Source organism: Triplophysa rosa, linkage group LG2 (assembly GCF_024868665.1).
Source record: "Triplophysa rosa linkage group LG2, Trosa_1v2, whole genome shotgun sequence".
NCBI lineage: Eukaryota > Metazoa > Chordata > Actinopteri > Cypriniformes > Nemacheilidae > Triplophysa > Triplophysa rosa.
The window spans coordinates 2,196,343-2,219,513 of record NC_079891.1 but is presented as its reverse complement, the minus strand read 5'-3'; the positions used below and the strand labels follow the sequence as shown (position 1 = coordinate 2,219,513).

General features: G+C 38.3%; 4 protein-coding genes across 4 annotated transcripts; 3 read left to right on the top strand and 1 right to left on the bottom strand.

Moving 5' to 3' along the window:
* Nucleotides 1-26: 26 nt before the first annotated feature.
* On the bottom strand, nt 27-5,166 carry vps33a (VPS33A core subunit of CORVET and HOPS complexes). The gene is made up of 13 exons (XM_057357873.1): nt 5,038-5,166; nt 4,712-4,777; nt 4,469-4,596; nt 4,105-4,291; nt 3,828-3,944; nt 3,561-3,735; nt 3,274-3,467; nt 2,972-3,098; nt 2,061-2,128; nt 1,760-1,897; nt 1,364-1,501; nt 1,109-1,277; nt 27-442 (listed from the first exon to the last, which is right to left on the bottom strand). Exons 1-13 carry the CDS (start codon nt 5,137-5,139, stop codon nt 249-251), a joined length of 1,803 nt encoding a protein of 600 aa, XP_057213856.1. The 5' UTR covers nt 5,140-5,166; the 3' UTR covers nt 27-248.
* A 1,031-nt stretch (nt 5,167-6,197) lies between these two features.
* LOC130545017 (aldehyde dehydrogenase, mitochondrial-like) lies at nt 6,198-8,234 on the top strand. The gene is made up of 5 exons (XM_057319302.1): nt 6,198-6,367; nt 7,338-7,442; nt 7,575-7,715; nt 7,877-7,956; nt 8,066-8,234. Exons 1-5 carry the CDS (start codon nt 6,257-6,259, stop codon nt 8,232-8,234), a joined length of 606 nt encoding a protein of 201 aa, XP_057175285.1. The 5' UTR covers nt 6,198-6,256.
* A 605-nt stretch (nt 8,235-8,839) lies between these two features.
* On the top strand, nt 8,840-14,724 carry LOC130568833 (aldehyde dehydrogenase, mitochondrial-like). Its single transcript, XM_057357929.1, has 12 exons — nt 8,840-8,967; nt 9,100-9,240; nt 9,402-9,481; nt 9,591-9,702; nt 11,709-11,837; nt 11,913-12,026; nt 12,661-12,763; nt 12,896-13,080; nt 13,173-13,337; nt 13,524-13,681; nt 13,786-13,900; nt 14,120-14,724. Exons 2-12 carry the CDS (start codon nt 9,166-9,168, stop codon nt 14,150-14,152), a joined length of 1,269 nt encoding a protein of 422 aa, XP_057213912.1. The 5' UTR covers nt 8,840-8,967; nt 9,100-9,165; the 3' UTR covers nt 14,153-14,724.
* Nucleotides 14,725-15,027: 303 nt separating this feature from the next.
* Nucleotides 15,028-23,114, top strand: mapkapk5 (MAPK activated protein kinase 5). Its single transcript, XM_057357886.1, has 14 exons — nt 15,028-15,683; nt 16,946-17,019; nt 17,183-17,258; nt 17,497-17,594; nt 17,704-17,812; nt 18,046-18,135; nt 18,820-18,915; nt 20,753-20,833; nt 20,914-21,101; nt 21,433-21,553; nt 21,654-21,784; nt 21,855-21,970; nt 22,044-22,148; nt 22,390-23,114. Exons 1-14 carry the CDS (start codon nt 15,648-15,650, stop codon nt 22,482-22,484), a joined length of 1,416 nt encoding a protein of 471 aa, XP_057213869.1. The 5' UTR covers nt 15,028-15,647; the 3' UTR covers nt 22,485-23,114.
* The last annotated feature ends 57 nt before the right edge of the window (nt 23,115-23,171 follow it).

Genomic DNA, 23,171 nt, shown 5'->3' with positions numbered 1-23,171 from the left:
GAGCAACAAAGCAACAATTCACCACGCTGACACAGTGAACATGTGAAAAAATGTGTTTACTCAAGCTACAGTCTTAAGTATTTATCACAGGATTATTTCAATAACTTGGGCAACATAAAAAACAACTTGGAAAAAAAACGGATAAACTAATATAACTTGTGGAAATATACATGTATACACAACATTAAAGTTTGAGAAGATGATGCTGCTGTGACAGTATTGATGTCATCCAGCTACAAATGGTTCATTTAAAATAACGGAGCCTCGGGATGATCCATCAGAGACTTTATCCAGCTGGTACCGTTGATCAGTTTGGTTGTGGCTATAATATATTCTGTCCCACTGTCTTCCATCTGAGACAAGAACCTCAAAGCTGCAACTTCGGCATATGTCACGCCACCCAGGAAAAAGACAAGAGTCGTTCTGTTTTCACCCGGCTGACCTGCAAACAGAAGAGTGTGTTGCCTCCATCACCATTCATAAAATCACAATCGGCAGAACTTTTGTTTACAAAGGATCACTTTTGCATTTATCTGCTGTGCTTAAGATCTGATTTGTTCAAATGAAGTGTGAAAATAAGCACACACAAAAAAATACACTACCGGTCAAAAGTTTTTGGACACTTGAGTGAAATGTTTCTCGTTATTTTAAAAACCATTTGATCTAAAAATGTATGCTTTAATGTCTTGTTTTTTTATGATGAAACTAACATTTTATGTAATGAAAACGTTTTTGAAATGGATGACTACAAGCCAATAAGAGCACAGAATAGATTTAATATCGTTTAAAAAGCATCTCAGTTTGAGACCTCAAGAAGCTGCTTGATAAAATGACAAGAAAACATTTCTGCAAATTCTAGTCAAAAGGTGACCGCACTGAAGATGATAAAAAATAAATATATTATAATAAATATCATGTTTTAGTTGCATCATAATTCCCATAGTTCCCTTTGTTTTATTTCATAATTTTGCTCAGTTCATTATTATTCTAAAATATGGAAAAAAATATGAACGTAAGCGAGTAAGTGTCCAAACAAATATGGACAAACCCAACCACTGGAGAAAACCATCGTCAGAAACGATAAATAATACCAACGCTCATTCCTTACGTTTCTTGTGAAGGCCTGCGGGGAGCTGCTGTCTTTCCTCAAAGTGAGGACCAGGTAACATCTTCAGCACCTCCTCTATGCTCCTCCAGCCGGGTCGTGCCAGCAGCTGAGTGAGACGAACGCTCAGAGGAGCGTAACCGCTGTACACATACGAGATGTCGTTGGGGTTCTAAAGACAGATGGACCCAAAGTCATGAGCAACATACAACCCAAAGTGCTACAGCAACACCAGGACAAATGAAGAAATCCACAGGCCTGTTCGTTTGTATCCTCCATCCACAGCTTCAGGGTTTTTCGGATTGTAGGGTAGTTGTTTCTCATGGTGCTCTGAGGCTTGAGCAACCCAACCTTTTCCAGGTTGTTGAGGGTCAGAATGTGCTCGTAGCCGTACGTCTACACCAAAATATGATCATTGTCAGTTTAGAGAGCGAAAGCACAAAACAGCACATATATAACATATCAGATATGTAAATATAACTAAATATACGGGTGTCGGGTGACTCGCATGCATATGTGTGATCACATAGTGACAGTAAAAGTGAATTGAAAATGATTTACGGAGGTTTTATGAGCAATATACTTTAGGTGGACCTCTGAGAAAAAAACATCCAAATCAAATATTTAACAAAACAAAAATAAATTCTGTCTAACCTGAAGGATTTCTCTCTTATAGTAGTCCAGGAGTTTCTGTTTGAGGCCGTTGTTACAGACAGACTGCATGCAAACCAGCCGCAGGATTTTTATAAGTGGATCTTTTTGTGCAATGCAGTCTTCTATGTACATGCACACCTGAAAATAACACCACATACCACTGACGTATCAGTCAAAGAAATGATCCAAATATAAAATAACTTCTCTGCTCAACACTCAGCACAGTTGCTTACTGTATCCAAGGTTTTACATGATTCCAATTTTGATAAAAAAATGAAGATTCATGAGCAGAGCAAAGCACCTTGTCTGTATCCACTCCAGTCATGAACTCCTGCTCGACTGTCAAATTGTCGAAGAAAACTTCTGAGGCTGAAACACAGAAAAAACTGTTTAATGCACAAAAAAAATACACACCAAAGCCAAAACTAATCTGAGCGGTTTCATTATGATATTATCTTATAATTCTGAAGGCATATTTCTGAAGAAAGTCCTGACGACAGTTTATCAAGAGAATTTCTGTATTAGTCATTTCTAAGGAAGTCAAAATGATTACCAACAGCATGTTTCTGTGAGTGTTTTCATGGCAAAATAACATTACATGTTTTGAGAATTAAGTCAAAATGTTGGGAATAAATTAGTAGCAATATGAGATTAAAGTCATAATATTTTGAAAATTAAGTCAAAATGATGAGAATAAAGTAGTAGCATACAAGGTTAGTGTTGTAATAGTTTGAGAAAAAAAATCAAGGATAATGTTAAATGGAATAAATGGAGAAAAACCAGTCTCAGCCGGGAGGGCCAGGTCTCCTCTGACGCGTCACAGCTGCACTCAGTGACTGATTAAAAGTCACGGAGTAAATGTTTATGAAGAATAGGGAGAGATTATCACTTGTGATTTAGGACATTTCATTTGTTGAAACTGTTGAGGTCTAATTTGGTCTTATTTTGTGATCGATATCAAACAGAGGAATGTTATAAGCAGGGAAAATAGTAATGGCATAATGTAACAGTGCAGCTATAACTTCAAACTGCTCATGTGACATAATAATTCCATAATAAATAACTTAAACCTCATAATCTTTTTGTTTTACGTGGCATTAAAACATTTATGCATTTGGCAGACGCTTTTTTCCAAAAACTGTCGAATATCTTAGACCCGGAGTTGCGAGAAACAAAAACAAAAAAGCAGGCAGGAATGTTTCTTTGACTTGCTTGTTATGTCTTTAATGAGTTCAGCGATAGACGTGTGGTTTGCCAGAGAGCTGCGAGCCGCCTGCATGTGAGGCAACTGAGAAACAAACTGTTTGATCTCTCCAACCGTCTTTGCATTGTGTCGTTCCTACAATAGACAAAGAAATATATGCTTATATCATTATTTAAACAGTCAGCTTGCGTCTAAAACTGGTATGACGGTGTGCAGGTTGTTGCCTAGTGGTTTGTTTACGTTGCTGCTTCATTTACATTAAAAGTCTGCATCCGGCTCCTCCCATCTGCCTCTCAGAACAATCACAAACCTCAAACGCAGCAGATATGATCTTGGCTTTCTTGCTAAGAGCTGCACCGACGGCATTGAAGTTCTTGTCGCGTATTTCAGCGTAAAGCTCCTCGGCCGAGTTGAGCTGCAGTTTTTTGGGTTCGGTGGGCAGATCTTTTCCACCTTCTTCCTGTTTCTTCTGCGCAAACTTCTCCGGTGGCAGCTTCACGTAACCTGTCAAAATAGTATAGCAAAAATGTCTTTTAACTACTATTTAGAGTTTTAAATTCCTCATTTAGGAGTGAAATCAGTCTTTAAATAGTTTACCATTGGTGATGCCATAGACCTCATCGATGAGACCCTCATAAGTCAGCTGTGTGGCGAGTGGTGTGAGCAGGTCGACGTTGCGATCCAACAGCAGGAGCGTATCAAACACGGGTAGGGTTGGAATGAGCGTGCCGGCAAACTCTCTCTTCATCCGCAACATCATGTTGGCCACGTGCTAAACAACAGACGTCCCAAATATGAAATGAAAAACGAAGCCTACATTTTTTATATTTCGACAACAATTTCCCTCTTCACTTTTCTACTCACCCTTGCACATTCTCCTTTACCAAAGATCTGGGGAATTGTTCCATAAAGCGCTTGCAGAGTCATCAGGCCCTTGGCAGTGTGATACAGGCTTGTCTGATCATTCTCTAGATAACATTCCTTTCAAAAGAATGAAACAGAAAAAGTCTCATCACCTTATGTATGCGTTCATTTCTGTATTGCATGTCAAAAGACATCATATCATATATTGATTCTTATTTACAATTTGCCTATGCTTCTTGATATGCACACCGCCTATTTTAAACGCATTCAAACTTACCCTAAAGGAATTCTCAGACTCCATAGAAAGGAGATCGCTGTCGTACGGGATGAGGTCCAGAATGTACTCATCGATGTTTGTAAAGGAGTTGAGAACGCCCTTCTCCTTCAGTCTCTGCTCACACAGCAGACTCCGGCGAGGCACAAACAGAATGTGAAAATCTCGTGGTGGCTGGAGTTTATCCTCACTGCAATGGGGAGAGAAAACAAACAAGATGTGGCATTACTGTGCCACAATGACACGATTCAAAAATGAAGGACGGCCCTTGATAATCCAAACAAGATAAACATTGAAAAGTTTCAACATACTTCACCATTTGGTTTGAATATCAAGGTTATAAAGGTGAGAATGAATAGAATTAAACCTTGCAACGTTTTCTGCGATGATGTCCATTAGTTCCAGCCTCGGTCGAACAAAAAACACAATGTTCTTGACGGCAGCAGAAGGTATATGACCTCCTTTAAGAGTGAACATTTTCTCCACTTCATGTTCCTTATTAAACAGACGAATGAAAGGAAGAGGGAGATCTTAAAACATTTAGATGATGAATGGTCACAGTAAAAGGAAAAATGCCATTGTGCGTATTTTTGTGAAGACACTGACTTACCTTCAGAAGTGAATACTGAGCTATCAACCCGAAAGGTCCAGTAAGATACTCGTCCCAAACAATGGCCTTAAGAAAAAAAACATTCAGAAATTAAAGGTGATGATAATTTTTATAAATTAAATATCACCTGCACAACATTACTATACAACAGCTGCAGTAATCATCTATTTTATCATTTATAACACACTAAGTGCACAATTCCCATCTGCAGCGGATCTAATTGAATAGGCCATACATACAGCAGGTGATAAAGTCAGTGACTGCACGAGAGGGCCGCTGTATGTTTAAGAGTCCAGTTTACATGTTTTTAAAACAAAGATCTTTACCTTACTCCCGGAGCATTTATCTAAAAACTCACGCAGATCCCTCCGTGCAGCCTCCCTCAAAATATTTAAGTTAACTCTCCCGTAAGACAAGTGAGACGCCATATTCACTACATTAAAATCACATGACACGGCCGCGGGGAGGTGTCACGTGATGTGCCTTTTAAAATAAAAGTCCGCGGAATGACTCGCTCTAGCCACCGAAAAAAAAAACCCGAATCGCTCTAGCATTGATCATACATGTCGAACAAATCTGAGAAGTCTTCACTTCATTTTTTGGGCTTTGGTGAATATTTTGTAAAACGTAACATTCCTATTAAGAACAAATTTCATTTACATATTACAAGAATATGTAAAGAGTTGAAAGTATGTAGCAAAAATGTCCACTCAATTACAGGGACCTATCATTATTACGGCTGTGTATGTAAATCAGAAAGGTTGTCAAATTTAGTGCATGCTTCCCTAGCTTTGAAAGTTCAAAGTGTTGACTTCAAGATTTTAACTTACATTAAAATGGTAGTATAAACGTCAATACCTAAAGAGACCATTTTTAAACATATAATGCCTAAATGTCTAAAACGTGGACAAGAAAATTGGATTCTTAGTCTAGGTAGGTGATCTGAAGTTAGTATTAAAATGCAACTTAGATGTTGGGAAACAACCAATTTTTTACTTGCAATTTGTAATCTGATTTGCTATTGCTAATTTGACATCACATTTAATAGGCATCTACCACAGGCCTATATTTGTACAAATCATTTTAACTGAATTTTTATTTCACTCACACTGTATTTATTTATTTAATTAAATTGTCCAAACTATATGGCAAAAGAAAATATTTATCACGTAAAAAATACATGTATCTCAAATATATTTAAGCATAATTTTAGTTTAAGTTATTTTGACGCAACAGGTTTAGTGCAGATAGCGCTCTGTCGACGCTTGTTGCCAAGTCTGTAAATTCTCGGTATTTTAATTATTTTTGAATTACCGAGTACTTTTACGCAAACAACGCGATCACTTTAATCTTAATGTAAATATTATGAAAACTGTCACATACAAAGAAATAATACATCAGTACTTAGATGCGTGATAATATTACGTATTTGTCAATTAAATGGATTTATCTCAACGATCTGGCAACCTCTTCCACAGAAGCAAATATTTACAGAGCGTTTCCGTGCGAAGTGTGCACAGACATCTATAGGGAGTTGCATTGAAAATGTTGCGCACGGTTTTCCTGCGAACTTTACCGCAAGTTTATCGCGTCTCCGCGTGCCGTCATTTAACGATTCCTGCGCCCAACACCCAACCAGACGTTTACTATGACAAGGTAATGCAGAAATGTTCAGACTTCATATATCTTGAATTTACGAGTAAGATGTTCATATGTGCATTGAGTGAAATATTCCTTAAAATATGTCTTAGATTTTTTATATAGTGATAATATTATTTCATTCTAAACTTTGCTGTTATGGTTAGAGTAAAGAAAGCGAAAGGTCACGTGGTATGTACCTGACAATTTATATGGGGTTGAAGGATCCAGATAATGCGCGTGGCCTTCACTTGATCACGTGTACTGTACACTGTACAGTGTCCAGAGTTCACATGAATAGAGCCAGTGTTGCCAGATTGGGCTTCTTTTGAACGGATTAGACCGAAGGAAAATGCTTTGGGCGGGTGGACAAAATGTGTGCTGCTTATGAAATTAAAAACCCGCCCAGCAGCTTGCCTTTACTTTTCTTTTATTTCGTTATTTCAAAACGTTCGAAAATAATTGTGTAGTGCAGTCATAAACGCATTATTCCTTAACACAGCTAACACGGCCCGGGTCTGGGTCCGGGATAGGGAGACCTGTCAATCAATCTACCGTTGCGATGTGATGACTAGGGTTAAAGTCATTGGTTAATTTCTTGATTGCTGCTTTGAAGTGATTTCTGGACATGTTAATTATATTTTCTAACTCTCTTTAATGCATTTGCCATGTTTGATCTGTTTTCCTGGTTTTTATCATCTTGTCATACTTCGTTTTAAGGAGATAAAATGGTCACTATCATCGTTGATCAACATTGCAATCAATTTCTATCACATTATTTTGGCAGTTGAAATTTGGGCTGGTTTTGGTTGGAGTGGGCAGGTTTTAGTGAGCCTTTGGGCTGGAAATTGTCCACCCAATCCGGCACTGATTTTAAAGATAAGCTTTAAAGACAGCCCTAACTTCCCTATAAGCTTATTCATATTTCATAAAAATCATAGTTTACTCGTAATATCATTCATGTCGGTGGTTACGTGTCTTGTCACAGATTTTCATTAACAACGAGTGGCATGATGCAGTAAGTAAGAAAACCTTCCCAACCATCAATCCGACTACTGGTGAAGTTATCTGTCAGGTTGCAGAGGCTGATAAGGTTTGTGTGTTTTAGTGTTGAGTATTTTATTAATCTCCTCTGAATCAATGTCACATTTAATGGCCTGAATGTTATTCACGCATTGCCTTTGGGCAGCATGTTGTACGCATGATGTTTGTTTTCTGCTTACAGGCTGATGTGAACAAAGCTGTGGAAGCTGCTAAAAATGCCTTTAAGCTTGGGTCTCCATGGCGACGCATGGATGCATCTTATCGTGGACGGCTCCTGAACCGACTGGCCGACTGCATTGAGAGAGATTCTGCCTATTTAGCTGTGAGACACTTTTGTCTTGTACTTTGTTAAAGACTTTTGTTTTATATATAAAGTGTGGATATGCTTCAGCAGAAAATTCAAAATAATGCATAAAATAAAATCATTAAAGGCTCCTCTTACAGTAGTTATATAAAGACCCATGATTTTTGTGTTTTAAATAGGAGCTTGAGACTCTTGACAATGGGAAGCCGTATGCAGTCTCCTACACTGTGGATGTGCCCATGGTGGTCAAGTGCTTGAGGTGAAAATGCCAGTCTGTGCGTCTTTTGGCCACAATAACTCTTTGGTGAAACTTACCTATCACATCTAAGCAGTTCTTCAGTTTTAAATGTCATTGTTTATGTCTGTAGGTATTTTGCTGGGTGGGCCGACAAATGGGAGGGGAAGACTATTCCGATTGATGGGGATTACTTCTGTTACACAAGACATGAACCCGTTGGAGTGTGTGGCCAAATTATACCTGTAAGTATGTGCGACGGGAACACTGCCGGATATATATCGTGCCAAAGACGACAGTAGCACATCGCACCTGAAATGCTTTGGTAATGGTTGAAACACCAAGCACAAGTTGTTTAAAAATATCTCAAAAGGTTCANGTTATTTCAAAACGTTCGAAAATAATTGTGTAGTGCAGTCATAAACGCATTATTCCTTAACACAGCTAACACGGCCCGGGTCTGGGTCCGGGATAGGGAGACCTGTCAATCAATCTACCGTTGCGATGTGATGACTAGGGTTAAAGTCATTGGTTAATTTCTTGATTGCTGCTTTGAAGTGATTTCTGGACATGTTAATTATATTTTCTAACTCTCTTTAATGCATTTGCCATGTTTGATCTGTTTTCCTGGTTTTTATCATCTTGTCATACTTCGTTTTAAGGAGATAAAATGGTCACTATCATCGTTGATCAACATTGCAATCAATTTCTATCACATTATTTTGGCAGTTGAAATTTGGGCTGGTTTTGGTTGGAGTGGGCAGGTTTTAGTGAGCCTTTGGGCTGGAAATTGTCCACCCAATCCGGCACTGATTTTAAAGATAAGCTTTAAAGACAGCCCTAACTTCCCTATAAGCTTATTCATATTTCATAAAAATCATAGTTTACTCGTAATATCATTCATGTCGGTGGTTACGTGTCTTGTCACAGATTTTCATTAACAACGAGTGGCATGATGCAGTAAGTAAGAAAACCTTCCCAACCATCAATCCGACTACTGGTGAAGTTATCTGTCAGGTTGCAGAGGCTGATAAGGTTTGTGTGTTTAAGTGTTGAGTATTTTATTAATCTCCTCTGAATCAATGTCACATTTAATGGCCTGAATGTTATTCACGCATTGCCTTTGGGCAGCATGTTGTACGCATGATGTTTGTTTTCTGCTTACAGGCTGATGTGAACAAAGCTGTGGAAGCTGCTAAAAATGCCTTTAAGCTTGGGTCTCCATGGCGACGCATGGATGCATCTTATCGTGGACGGCTCCTGAACCGACTGGCCGACTGCATTGAGAGAGATTCTGCCTATTTAGCTGTGAGACACTTTTGTCTTGTACTTTGTTAAAGACTTTTGTTTTATATATAAAGTGTGGATATGCTTCAGCAGAAAATTCAAAATAATGCATAAAATAAAATCATTAAAGGCTCCTCTTACAGTAGTTATATAAAGACCCATGATTTTTGTGTTTTAAATAGGAGCTTGAGACTCTTGACAATGGGAAGCCGTATGCAGTCTCCTACACTGTGGATGTGCCCATGGTGGTCAAGTGCTTGAGGTGAAAATGCCAGTCTGTGCGTCTTTTGGCCACAATAACTCTTTGGTGAAACTTACCTATCACATCTAAGCAGTTCTTCAGTTTTAAAAGTCATTGTTTATGTCTGTAGGTATTTTGCTGGGTGGGCCGACAAATGGGAGGGGAAGACTATTCCGATTGATGGGGATTACTTCTGTTACACAAGACATGAACCCGTTGGAGTGTGTGGCCAAATTATACCTGTAAGTATGTGCGACGGGAACACTGCCGGATATATATCGTGCCAAAGACGACAGTAGCACATCGCACCTGAAATGCTTTGGTAATGGTTGAAACACCAAGCACAAGTTGTTTAAAAATATCTCAAAAGGTTCAAAAAGCATGAATCTTTGGATTTACTTACTTGGCGTATTGTCGTGGTCTCTATAGACTCTTTTGGTCATGCAGGGTGTAAAGTTACCAGTTTTGTCATGGTCGGCCAGGTTGTCTTTCTGGTATTTTGAGCTTTTGTTAGATTGCCTGCGGACAATGTGGGCTAAATGTTATTAACTCTTGGCCCACCAGTGTTTTTTTAGTAGAAAAGTCAGTCAGCACAAGCATTTTTTTACATTTTCACGTAACTTTCATCCTTTATGAATATTTGAACATGCTGTACATTATATGTCAAATGAGAGAACAGAGCGTCTGCTTTTAAACAAACAAAAAACATATTTGTTGTTATATTTTTAATCTCTTCCCGAATGTGGGAAGCATTCTAAACAAATAAGCTGAGTAAACTGTTTTTGTCAAATTCCGTACGTGTCCAAGCACACTGGCAATAAAGCTCTTTCTGATTATGATTAAATTTACAACAAAATAATAGAGAGACGGTATTAATCAGTTTTGTATGTTTTATTTGACTAGTTAGAATGGATAATTTGCAATACATTAACAGTATGCATGCATTCATCTGTTTCTTCTATGATCCTCAGTACATACCAATGAAAATTATGTTCAGACTTACACATATAAAAATGCACAATTTATCAAAAAATAATCAATGATTGCAAGTAAATGCACCACAAAGAATGCTGAAAAATGATCAAGACAAACAATTTCAGTAAGTAAGTAAGAGATTTTATTAGATAATTTATACAGCGAGAGGGTAGATAATAGTGATGCACCGACACAGCTCAAAACAACCGGACAGAAAATGAGACACAAGCGCTGTGTGATGCGCGACTGCGCGTGACCTTTTTCTGTATTGTCGGAGATCGCGCACATTGACTCGAGCATGTTTTAAAGCTGAACTTTAAACGCAACAAACTCTTCATATGTGAATGATTTTTGTGGACTTAGTGTGTGCAATTTATACAATTAAATAAAAACTATTTCAAAAAGTGTTTTAAAGTAATTTTTGGTATCGGTTTTCGACTGAGTGCATCCTAAATTTTCGGTATCGGTCCACACTTTTCATTTCGGTGCATCACTAGTAGATAACATTTTATTTAATGAGCAGTCTTTATAGAAAATCATTCAACCAAACACACAGACACACAGAAAATACATTTTTATTTAGGAAAACAATATTTTGTTTAAAAAACATCCTTATAATAAAACACCAGTTTTACAGAGAGTATTTGATCAACTTACCTGCGAAAGTGTTTGGGAAACAGTGAAATGAATTGGGCTTCAATGCAATATTAGGAACTATACAGACTTCCACGACACGAGTTACTTCCTCATTCCATTCTTCCAACGGACGTCTGTGCGAGTATCGCAACTCTGTTTTTCAACGGCTCTGCCTATTACATCAAATCTTGACATAAATGACAGAAGAATGCAGAAAACCGTTGTGTGTAAATGCCAGAAAATCTCATCAACGGAGTTAAACTCTTTGATGTGTTTTTTAAACTGTTACGATGCTTGCAGCTACATTTAACACTAAACAAAGACCCACACTGTACTGTATGTTTGCTTGTTTTATGACATCATTAAAGGAACAGTTTGCCCAAAAATGAAGAAAATATTTTGAGGAATGTTGGTCACCGAACAACGGCGGTACCCATTCGCTTCTAGTGTACAGAGACAAAACCAATGCAAGGCAATGGGTACCGCCGTTGTTCTGTCGCCAACATTCTTCAAAATATCTTCTTATGTGTTCTGCAGAAAAATAAGAAAGTCATACGGGATTGAAATGACATTTTTGGGTGAACTATGCCTTTAATGTGTGTTCAAGTCCCATTTTCTCTCTTGTCCTGTCCCGCAGTGGAACTTCCCTCTGTTGATGCAGGCGTGGAAGCTTGGCCCTGCTCTGGCTACAGGAAACACAGTTGTGATGAAGGTGGCAGAGCAAACACCTCTCACTGCGCTCTATGTTGCCAGTCTTATCAAAGAGGTGACTGCCATTGTTCAATTTGCCTTAAATAAGACTTTACTTTCCTGACTTGACTGTTTCCATACGTTGGTGTAGGTGGGTTTCCCTGCTGGTGTTGTCAACATCATCCCAGGAATGGGTCCCACGGCAGGGGCAGCCATCGCATCTCACATGGACGTTGACAAAATAGCATTCACCGGCTCCACTGATGTAAGAGGATTTTCTTGGAAATGTTTGGACCTGATACTGGTGTTTTGAACAGTATCTTTTTTCAGTCTTGGTAGTACCGTGGATGGACCGTGTTCCGTGTAACTGATGGGCGATTCTGTCCTGTAAATGTGATCTGCTCTGAAGGAACTGACTGACTTGAAAACGCCTTTATTAAAGAACTCAAAATCAAATAAAACATCGACCTAAATGTTCCCAAATTAATCTCAAACTAAATGAAAATAAAAATGTTAACTTCGCAATAAACTGAAACAAGCTGTGGCACTAAAATTTGAATATTAAAAACTAAATAAACTAAATGAATATAAAACAAAATATTAACAAAACTAAAATAACTCTGCTTTGAGATCTGACTCATTATTGACTTTATAATACTGTTACATTTTGTTATCTCTATAAATAAAGTGTTCAGAAATAACTTGGAATTGATATATTCATCTTGCTTCAAATTATAAATATAATTCCACTTATTGCTCTTGAACTGTTTCTCTTAAAGGCATCAGCTGGGACACTGTGTCCTATTACATTCATTTAAATGCTGATGCCTCTGTCCCTCTTGGCCTTGTAATGTTGTTTGCAGCTATATTTTTAAACCGGTCTTATTTTCATTTTATAGGTAGGTCAGCTCATCCAGAAAGCCTCTGGCAGCAGTAATCTTAAGAAGGTGACACTGGAGCTGGGAGGAAAGAGTCCCAACATCATTTTATCAGATGCTAACAGTGAGTCTTTTAATCCTGACACGCATTACAGCTGCGTAAACGATTATTTTCCATCTTCTGGAGCTTGACACAGTATACAAGGATAATAAGGTCATGTTTAAAAGAGATCTTTCTTCATATTTGTGTTTGCAGTGGAGGAAGCCGTTGAGCAGGCCCATTTTGCCCTCTTCTTTAACCAGGGCCAGTGTTGCTGTGCAGGCTCTCGTACGTTCGTGCAGGAGAACGTCTATGACGAATTTATAGAGAGAAGTGTGGAGAGAGCCAAGAAGAGGATCGTGGGAGACCCCTTTGATCTGAAAACCGAGCAGGGACCCCAGGTACAGCTTCATCAACATCTGCTAAAAATAGAAATGTCTGAATCTCGCAGTCAGTGTAGCGAGCTGGTTGTTTTGTTCTCACGTGGCTGAAGGTGGATGAGGAACAGTTCCAGAAGATTTTGGGCTACATCAGCATCGGGAAGCGTGAGGGTGCCAAGCTGATGTATGGTGGGGGGGTGGCAGCTGACCGCGGTTACTTCATCCAGCCCACCGTTTTCGGTGACGTTCAGGATGACATGACGATCGCTCGAGAGGAGGTCTCGCTCTTTTTACATTATATTATCAACATATTATTGCATTTTATGTCCTTTTCTTTATTATTGCGGTGAGCGCAATACTGTTTACATTGCAAAACAAACCCCATGTCGTACTGGTGGGGTTTATGATTTACGGATTATACATTTTGTCCTCCATAATATGCTGTCCTCTTTCTCTGCTGTTAGATCTTTGGACCGGTGATGCAGGTTCTGAAGTTTAAATCTTTAGAGGAAGTTATCGAGAGAGCCAATGACAGTAAATATGGCCTGGCCGCTGCTGTTTTCACCAAAGACATTGACAAGGCCAATTATGTCTCCAACGGCCTGCGCGCTGGCACCGTGTGGTAATTCGTGTAGTAATTCATGTAACAGCTCTGGTAGGTAAATTATGCATGACTGTTTTTTGTCTACTTTGTTTACATGTGGCTTGTGTGTTTTATTTGATCAGGATCAATTGCTACGACGTGTTTGCGGTTCAAGCTCCCTTTGGCGGTTATAAGGCCTCAGGAATTGGCCGTGAACAGGGACAGTATGTACTGGACAACTACACTGAGGTCAAAACGGTATGGCTTTACCAAATCTCAGTTCATATTGCTGAAAAGACATCTTAACCCAAAAACAAAACTTCTCTTTATTTAGCACATTAAAAAAAAAAAAATTGGGCTTTGCATTTTATTTACATGGTTCAGAAACAAATCACATAGAAAATGAACACTTTTTTGTTGTCTATTATAAAGAATGGCCAGTGTTCATGTTCTCATTTATTTTCTTGTCTTCTTTAGGTTATGACCAAGGTTCCACAAAAAAATTCTTAAATGGTTGGAGGTGTCTGAAGAAGCTGACAAGCACATTATTAAAATGTCATTCTGCTTCAATATCATCAAAAAGTATTAACTTAATTCTGTTCAACATAAGAATGATATAACAATCACTGTTTAATTGCATGCATATGTTTATGTTATTCATTTGTTGTTTTAAAGGACTTAAATAGTTGTCTATTTTTCTATGTGTTATTTTGCATTGAAAAAACATAAAACACTAACAGAGATTAAATAGAAATGTAACTTTTTATCTCTACTATTTACTTGCATGTTTTATAGCCATGCCTGATCCAATATGTTGGCAATATTGGCCCACAATTTTTTTATTAATGCCGTAATAAAATAATAAAAAAACATTATTAAAAAAGGTGCCAATTTATGCAACATCATGCTTGCAATTTTATAAGCTCTAATTTTCTTTTACTCGTACAATTGTGTAAAACCTATAAAGCTTTAAAAACTTTTCAAAGTGAGAAATATTTGATTTATTTGTATCATTTCTGTGATCATTGAAATATGAATAATGCTAAATCCAGTCAGCTGTTAAACCATGTTCAATTTCTTTTTAATAAAACGTTTAACATGAATAAAATAATATAAGTATGTTATGAAAATGAAATAAAAAAAGTCATTTTTACGTTTAAAGAAGTTGTTTGAATTCATACTGCGCTGCGCAGAGTGATCGCAGACAGCGCAGAATATGATATCAAAGTACCGCGAGAGTAGCCAGCTCCGCATTTGTTAGAATCTTTCTCGCGGTACTTTGATGTCATATTCTGCGCTGTCTGCGCAGCGCCACACGAAGTCAAACAATCATAAGGTCGATTGTCCTCCTGTCCGTTAGATGGCGGAATGCACTGACTGCACGATGTACTGTGTACCGAAGAATAACAGTCTTCCTCAGCTCTGGATCACAGCTAGAGCTAACGATTTAGCAAATACATTTAAGATAATAATTTACGATCTTTTATCATTTTCATGAAGCAGTTTGACACAAAAAAGGCCAACGATACTTGCGGACTTCGATAAGTTACGTGTCGGAATGATCGTCTGCTGTGAAAGCAAGAGTCATAGCTAGCGTCCAGACTGCCCACCGGGATTTAACTCGTTTTCTCTGCCGTTTGTTTAGTCGATAACATTATAAAGCAGTTTACAGTTTGGATGGTGGCTGATCTGTGGGTCACTTTGGCTCTGACACGCGCGTGCAAGATGTTCGTCAATCACTCGGGATAGCTTGCGGTTTTTATTTCACCATATCAAAGCAGTTTATCTGGTTGGCGTGGAAATAACACAGACCCTTTCTTGCATGTAATGCCAACTACATATCCATCTGGAGCAAAGAAAGACGAGGAGTTCACCAGGCAGCATGAGAACTACATGAGCAAATATCAGAGATATTTTAAAAGAGATCTTTTCAACATTACCAAGGGTAAAGTCGTACATGTACGTGCTTCGTGTGAGCCAGAGAGTGTCGTGAATCTGTCACATCATGTCTGAGGACAGCAGCGTGGACAGATTCATTAAGGTAAAGTTCTGCAACTCTTAACATATTTGTCTTGTCTTTCAATCTCTGTAACGTTAGCTACAAACAACACTTTATTATTGCATTACATTACCGTACCAACACACCCCACTGCTGACACGAGCCTTAAAAACATCAGTAAACTTTTTATGACCATATTGCACGTGGAATAAAATCAAGTTGGCTATTTACCAAGGTTGTGTCCTGTTCCCATGGAAAAAATAACCTTGGTTTTACTATAGTAAAAAAATAGTGTAATAACCAAGTATTTGTTTGGCAGACTTGTTACCGTTTGCATTACCAAAGTTTACTAAAAATACAATGGTTATATTGTGGTTGTTGAAGCGCAACAAAAAACGTCATGCATGAAAAAAGTTGGTCTGTCAAACGATTAATCGCTTTTAATCAAATCCAGAATAAAAGTTTGTGTTTACATAGTAAATGTCAGAGCCATTGAGAGAGAGAGAGAGAGAGTCGCGACAACGGAAATTCACAATTTTTGCGTGTCACGTGATTCATGGAGCCTTCAGATAGTTCCGGGAAGGTATGTTTTCTCTTTAAATGCTTTAGTTCTTTAGTTTTTTTATTCATTAAATGACTTGCGTCTTTAAATGGGTTAAAGGTCTGTTTAGCCACAGCTCCATGCGTTACTAGTAACTTCAAAGAACTATAGACCCCTTTGAGCCGACGTCACGATTACGTCAAGGCATTAGCTGGAGGCAAAACAAGGGGAAAACTGGAGGCGGCCAATACAAATCAGCACAGAGTCGGCTACGTAAGGATTTAAAAAAATCATCTTGCTGTGTTTTTGAGTGCCACAATCGACAGATTGAAGGCTCTAATCTGACATTCTAACACATACCAGCTGCCATTGCCAGAAAAAAGGACCACAGTTGTAGTTGAACACAATAAAACTAGCGGACGTCACAGAAACGATCAGCAGAGCGCACACGTTATATTACTTAATAAACTGTTGTCTTTTGTTAGTATGGATTATGGTTTGGGCATGTGTCTAAAACCTCTCATGTATCCCCACCTAATCAGGACCCAAGTTAAGTTATTTTTCACGTAACATTAAACCTTTTTTTAGCGCATATACAAGCTAACTTCGTTAACCTCCAACCACAGGAGATTAAAGGGGTCATATGACATGGCAAAAACGAATATTATCATTTGTTTTAGATGTAATGCAATGTGTATACACGATTTAAGGTGATTGGTGGAATACTGCAAGCGTGTGACGTAAATGTTATGTTGTTTTATAGGAGACATCAATCTTGGATGAGTATAACATCAACTGGACACAGAAGCTGGGGGCTGGCATTAGTGGTCCTGTGAGGTAGTGTCTAGTTTAAATTATTGTTGGCCTTCTAGAGTTTTCTGTATTTACGAGTAAACGTGACCTAAAACATGACCAGATTTTGTACTCAAGGTAAACCAGATTAAACAAATAGGATAAAAATATTTTATTTGGACATGTATCATTTATGTTTTTTCTTTAGGGTTTGTGTGAAGAAGTCAACACAAGAAAGATTTGCCCTCAAGATCTTAATCGACAGATCCAAATCTCGCAATGAGGTAGTGCGCATCAGCATTTTCTCTCTTTTATATGAAGTATGTTTTGCCATGTTGAAGACTCAGATAAGTTCTTATGTTAGTTCATGGGGTAATATAAGCCATTTGTTTAAAGCTACACTGCGTGGAAAAGTTTTGAACACAATTCTTTAAGTACTTGCTTTGATTTAAAATGAAAATAACAAGGCTTACATAGTGAAGTCTTGATCAGATTCAGCTCTGCTGGGCTTTTTTCTTGCAGGTGAGACTTCATATGATGTGTGCCTGTCACCCCAACATTGTTAAGATAATGGAGGTGTATGCCAACAGTGTGCAGTTTCCACATGAATCCAGTCCAAGGTAGAGAAGTACACTGTTGCCTATGTGAAATTTTCATTTCATTTGAAGAAAAAAAATGTGCTAAACATACAGCTTTTGATATATTTGTTTCTTTTCTATATTCTGATAGGGCAAGGTTATTGATCGTAATGGAGATGATGGAGGGCGGCGAGCTCTTCCACAGAATCAGCCAACACAAGCACTTTACAGAGAAGATGGCCAGCCAGGTCACAAAACAGGTAACAAATAAACCTCACTAGCTGAGAAAGTATGGAAGCATTTTAGGAACACAATCTGTCATCCGTTTTTGAATGTGTACCGCGTACACATGACACAACTTAAGTATATACACAAACAAGCATTAAGAAGATTCCACAACTCTGAGATGCACAATGTTAATTGATAAAATAAAACTGAGAGGAACTGAATGCCTTTCAGCATGTTTCTGACTCAATCTCCGTCATGTTTGCAGATAAGTCTTGCTTTGCAACACTGTCATTCATTAAACATCGCACATCGAGACCTGAAGCCGGAGAACCTGCTCTTCAAAGATAATTCACTGGTGAGATCTTGGAAAAGTCATGGATATTGTTCATCCAAATTTTTTTTGTCTTTTAGTCACTGTAATGACACAGTAAAAAATGCAGTCTGGCTGAATTACGTACAGTGTGAACTACTTGAACACTAAATAGGGCACACAAGAAAGTTTCTGTAGCTCGCTGAAAGTTTTCCAAGTACCACAATAGATTTATGTTATGTTAAAAAGTTTTTAAGCTATTTTACTAAACTTGTAGTGGCTCCCATGAAATCTTAAAGCTGCAATCCGTTAAAAATAAACACAAATTTGTTATTGAGCAAGTACATACACTATAAACTGAAAACCAAAGATTTATGTCTGCTATGATCTCGTGGAAAATGTCACTTTAACATCATTTGATTTCAACACACACATAAAGTGCATAAAGTAACCTGCAATTACATTTTTTAAACAGAGATGGCGATAGAGAGTTAAAAGTTACGGATATCAGCTTTAAGACATTTTTGTTGTTAATGAGAGATGGATAGGTGCGTCATTTTTGACAAAAGGTATGCTTACATATATTCTTACATACATTGTTTTAAGTAAGTGTAAAATGACTGAACCTTCAGTGTTAAATGAATGAACCCTAAATAGTTGTAAGTTAAAAACTAGGAGTTACATTTTCCAGTGTTTTTACATGATGTTTGTGTCTAAATGCCCCATCAGGATGCTCCTGTTAAACTGTGTGATTTTGGTTTTGCCAAAATCGATCAGGGCGATTTAATGACCCCACAGTTCACACCCTACTATGTGGCACCTCAGGTAAGAACTCTTCTGATAAAGAATAAATGATTTTCTGATGACATGAGGATTATATGGGATGTCTGATCTGCCAAGCATGCTGTCACTGGCTCTGTTTATTTTGAGCACCCTGATCATACAGTGAGGGAAATATTTATTTGATCCCCTGCTGATTTCTTAAGTTTGCCTGCGTACAAAGAAATGAAGGGTCTATCATTTTTATGGTGGGTTTATTTTAACTGATAGAGACAAAATATTTTTAAAAAATCAGGGGAAAAAGGTATTATATAAAGGTTATAAATTGATTTGCATTTCAGTCAGTGAAATAAGTATTTGATCCCCGGGCAAAACATAACTTTTTACTTGCTGGAGAAACCCTTGTTGGCAAGCACAGAGGTCAGACATTTCTGATAGTCGGTCACCAGGTTTGCACATGTGTCAGGACACATTTAGTCCACTCCTCTGTCAATCTTTAATGGTTCTTGGCTGTCGCTCAGCAAATTGGAGTTTTGGCCTCCTTCACAGAGGTTCTATAGGACTAGGGTCTAGAGACTGGCTAGGACATTTAATGTGCTTCTCCTTAAGCCAAAATTTGATTGTCTTGGCAATATGTTTTGAGTCTTTGTCATGTTAAAGGCACATCCAAGACCCATCTTCAGTGAACTAGTTAAGGGGAGGAGGTTCTCGTCCAAGATTTTAGGGTACACTGGCCCGTCCCTCAGCCCCTCAATGAGGGTGAAGTCATCCTGTGCCCGTAGCAGAGATAAAACCCTTAAGCAGAATGTTTCCAACACTGTTCTTCTCTGTAGGGATGGGCTTCTTGGGCTCATAGTCAGCATTTCTCTCCCTCCAAACACAGTCTCACGGCACTTTCTCCAAACCTTTTCTGAATCATCTTGATGTTCATTGTCAAACTTCAGACGAGCCAGAAGGGCCTTCTTGGGCAGGAGGACCTTGCGGGTGCTTCAGGATTTCAATCTATTGCGTCATAGCGTGTTACCAATGGTTTGCTCGCTAACTGTGTTCCCAACTGTCTTGAAATCATTAACAAGCTTCTTCCGTGTAGTTCTGGGCTGATCTTTAACATTTCTCATGATCATCTTTACACCATTGGGGAAATCTTGCAGGGAGCTCCAGAACAAGGGCAATTGATAGTTATTTAGTATTTCTTCTATTTCCAAATAATCGCACCAACAGTTGTCTTCTTCTCACCAAGCTTCTGTCTGTAGCCTAGTCAAGGTTTGTGCAGGTCTACAATCTCGTCCCTGACATCCTTTGAAACCTATTTGGTCTGGACCATGGTGGTGGAGAGGTTGAACTGGAAGATACAGATTCTGTTGGCAGGCATCTTTTATATACACAACAAGCTGACTTAGGAGTACTTTCTTAAAGTGACAGGACTAATCTGTGGTCCATATAGGCACATAACCAATCTGTGGAGCCAGAATTCTCGCTGGGTGGTAGGGGATCAAATACTTATTTCAATGACTGAAATGCAAATCAATTTATAACCTTAATATACATTTCCCCCCAGATTTTTTAGTTGATATTCTGTCTCTATCAGTTAAAATAAACCTACCATAAAAATTATACACCCTTTATTACTTTGAAAGCAGGCAAACTTACAAAATCAGCAGGGGATCAAATCATTATTTCCCTCACTGTATCTGTCTGATCTTTGCACACATTTAAATCCATATCATTTCTGCGAATCGTCATCATTCTTATTTTAAGAAAGTCACTGGTGAGACGGACAAAAATGTAATATTAATACGGATATGTTTTTAAACCACCTGAATCACGAATCATTATCTATGCGACTTTTTTTATTGAATGTTGAACTGATCTTCCTTATTAGGTGCTGGAGGCACAAAGACGCCACCAGAAAGAAAAATCTGGAATTATTCCCACCTCGCCCACCCCGTACACGTACAATAAGGTATTTCTCGAGTTCCTGAAAGATACAGCTTGATGATTTTTTAAGAAGGAGAAATCATTTCACTGCATTCCTCTCTTCAGAGCTGTGACCTGTGGTCTCTGGGTGTGATTATATACGTCATGCTGTGTGGATATCCTCCATTTTACTCCAAACACCACAGCCGCACCATCCCCAAAGACATGCGCAAGAAAATCATGACGGCCAGCTTCGACTTCCCAGAGGAGGAGTGGAGTCAGATATCTGAGATGGCCAAAGACATCGTCCGCAAGTGAGCATCCTTCAGATTTTAAAGCGAAACATTTACATTCAGAAGAGCTGATGTCTGTTGTTTTTCATGTTTTTAATCCATTATTTCATCTTGGAAAATGAAGAAATCATATCTGGTCGTAGGAAAGTCGAGTATCCTGAGAAAAAAATGCATGATTTGTTCATGCCATTTTCTCAGGAGGTGCGCAAGAACCAATGAGATGTAAAGTTAACAACGCATAGCCATTAAAACGGAATTTGAAGAGACTCGAGTCATTGTTTTATCCAATCACATTTGTTTCCATTGATGTGCAGAGTGTTTGTGATCTGACATTTTTCCCTTTTGTTGAAAGGCTACTGAAAGTCAAGCCGGAGGAGAGGCTCACCATAGAAGAAGTGTTGGCCCATCCCTGGCTCAACTGCACTGAGGCGCTCGACAATGTGCTTCCATCCGCTCAGATGATGATGGACAAGGTGAGATCCACAACAAAAAAACTAGTCGCAGCTTTTAGCTCGTTTCAGCAGAAATACATTCGAGATGCATGAAAGTAAATGTGCTGTGGCGTTTCTTCAGGCAGTAGTGGCAGGAATCCAACAGGCTCATGCTGAGCAGCTGGCCAACATGAGGATACAGGACCTGAACGTCAGCCTGAAACCCATCAAGTTTGTCAACAACCCCATTCTGAGGAAAAGAAAGCTGCTCAGGTGAGTCTGTGTGTCCTTGAAAATATCATGAGCAGCAATACCCCGGCACCTAACATTCTGACCCCTGCAGAACCAAACCCAACGACGAACTCTTCATCAGCGATCCGGAGAACGAACCCGAGGACACAAACGTGGCTCTGGAGAAACTGAGAGATGTTATAGCACAGTGCATCTTGCCACAGGCTGGTATGTACGTACGCGCACACGTTTTGATCTCTAAAAGATTGTTTTTCACGTACGGTGTTGTGTTTGTTTGCAGGTGATAATGAAAACGAGAAACTGAATGAAGTGATGCATGAAGCGTGGCGCTTCAATCGAGAATGTAAGCTTCTCCGAGACGGATTGCAAGGGTTGAGTTGGGATGGTAAGTGTTTTTGTCCGTAGATATCTAATATTTTTCAAATAAGATGTTAGACAAATATTCTTTTGGTTGTATAAAAGAAATGTAATTTGTTGTTTTTTGAGGTTGTTGCATGCAAATACAGAAAACATCTATGTGGACTAAACTAGATATTTTCATAATTCACTATCTTTTTTTTATTCATTCATTTATTCGTTGTATTACAGCTCTAACATGACACCCATTTCTCTTTTTCTATTTGCAGGTAGAACCTTCTCGGACAAAGTAGATCGCTTAAAATTGGCTGAAATTGTAAAACAGGCCATTGAAGAAAAGACAAATTTACAGGACTCCCAATAGCAATTAAATTGCTCTAATTAAACTCCATTTTGTACGGTTTAATATTGTCATTAGGTAAATGACCGCCAGGAATCCTTTTGTATCAAAGCGCAGGCATTTTTCCACAGTCCTGCTGTAAATCTGTAGGTAAAGCCGAGATGATGTTGGTACGATTTGATCTGCAGTAAAGAAATGTGTTTTAAAAAATGTAGCATTTTTCATAATCATTTATGAAAAATAAAGAAACCTAGGGGGAAACGATCAGTTCTTCATTACTCGAGAAGTGGTGGGCATTTAAAACAATGCTGTCATGGGATTCTTTTTAAGTTGTTTGGTCAGAAGATGCTTTCCTGAGGAGACTTGTGTGTGTGCGCACGCAAGAGAAAGAACAACAAGGTGGTGTTGTAGTCCAAACCACTCAAATCAAGACTAAGGCAGGTTTATCTGAGAAATTTAACGGAAAGACTTGTATAACCCTAAATATCTAAAATAGACAATAATGAAGTGAATATTATGTGTAGGAATTTTTCTACAAGCAAACAAATAAAAAACTTTTTCTATTGCTGAAATAGACACAATTTTTGCTCCGTTAAAAATTGTTTTCTTGTATATTGAATGTTTGTATCAAATAAATGTCATGTTTTTAGTACAGTCATGCTCATATTTGTGGAAACAGTACTTTTTTGTAATTATATCTTGAATTTTGTG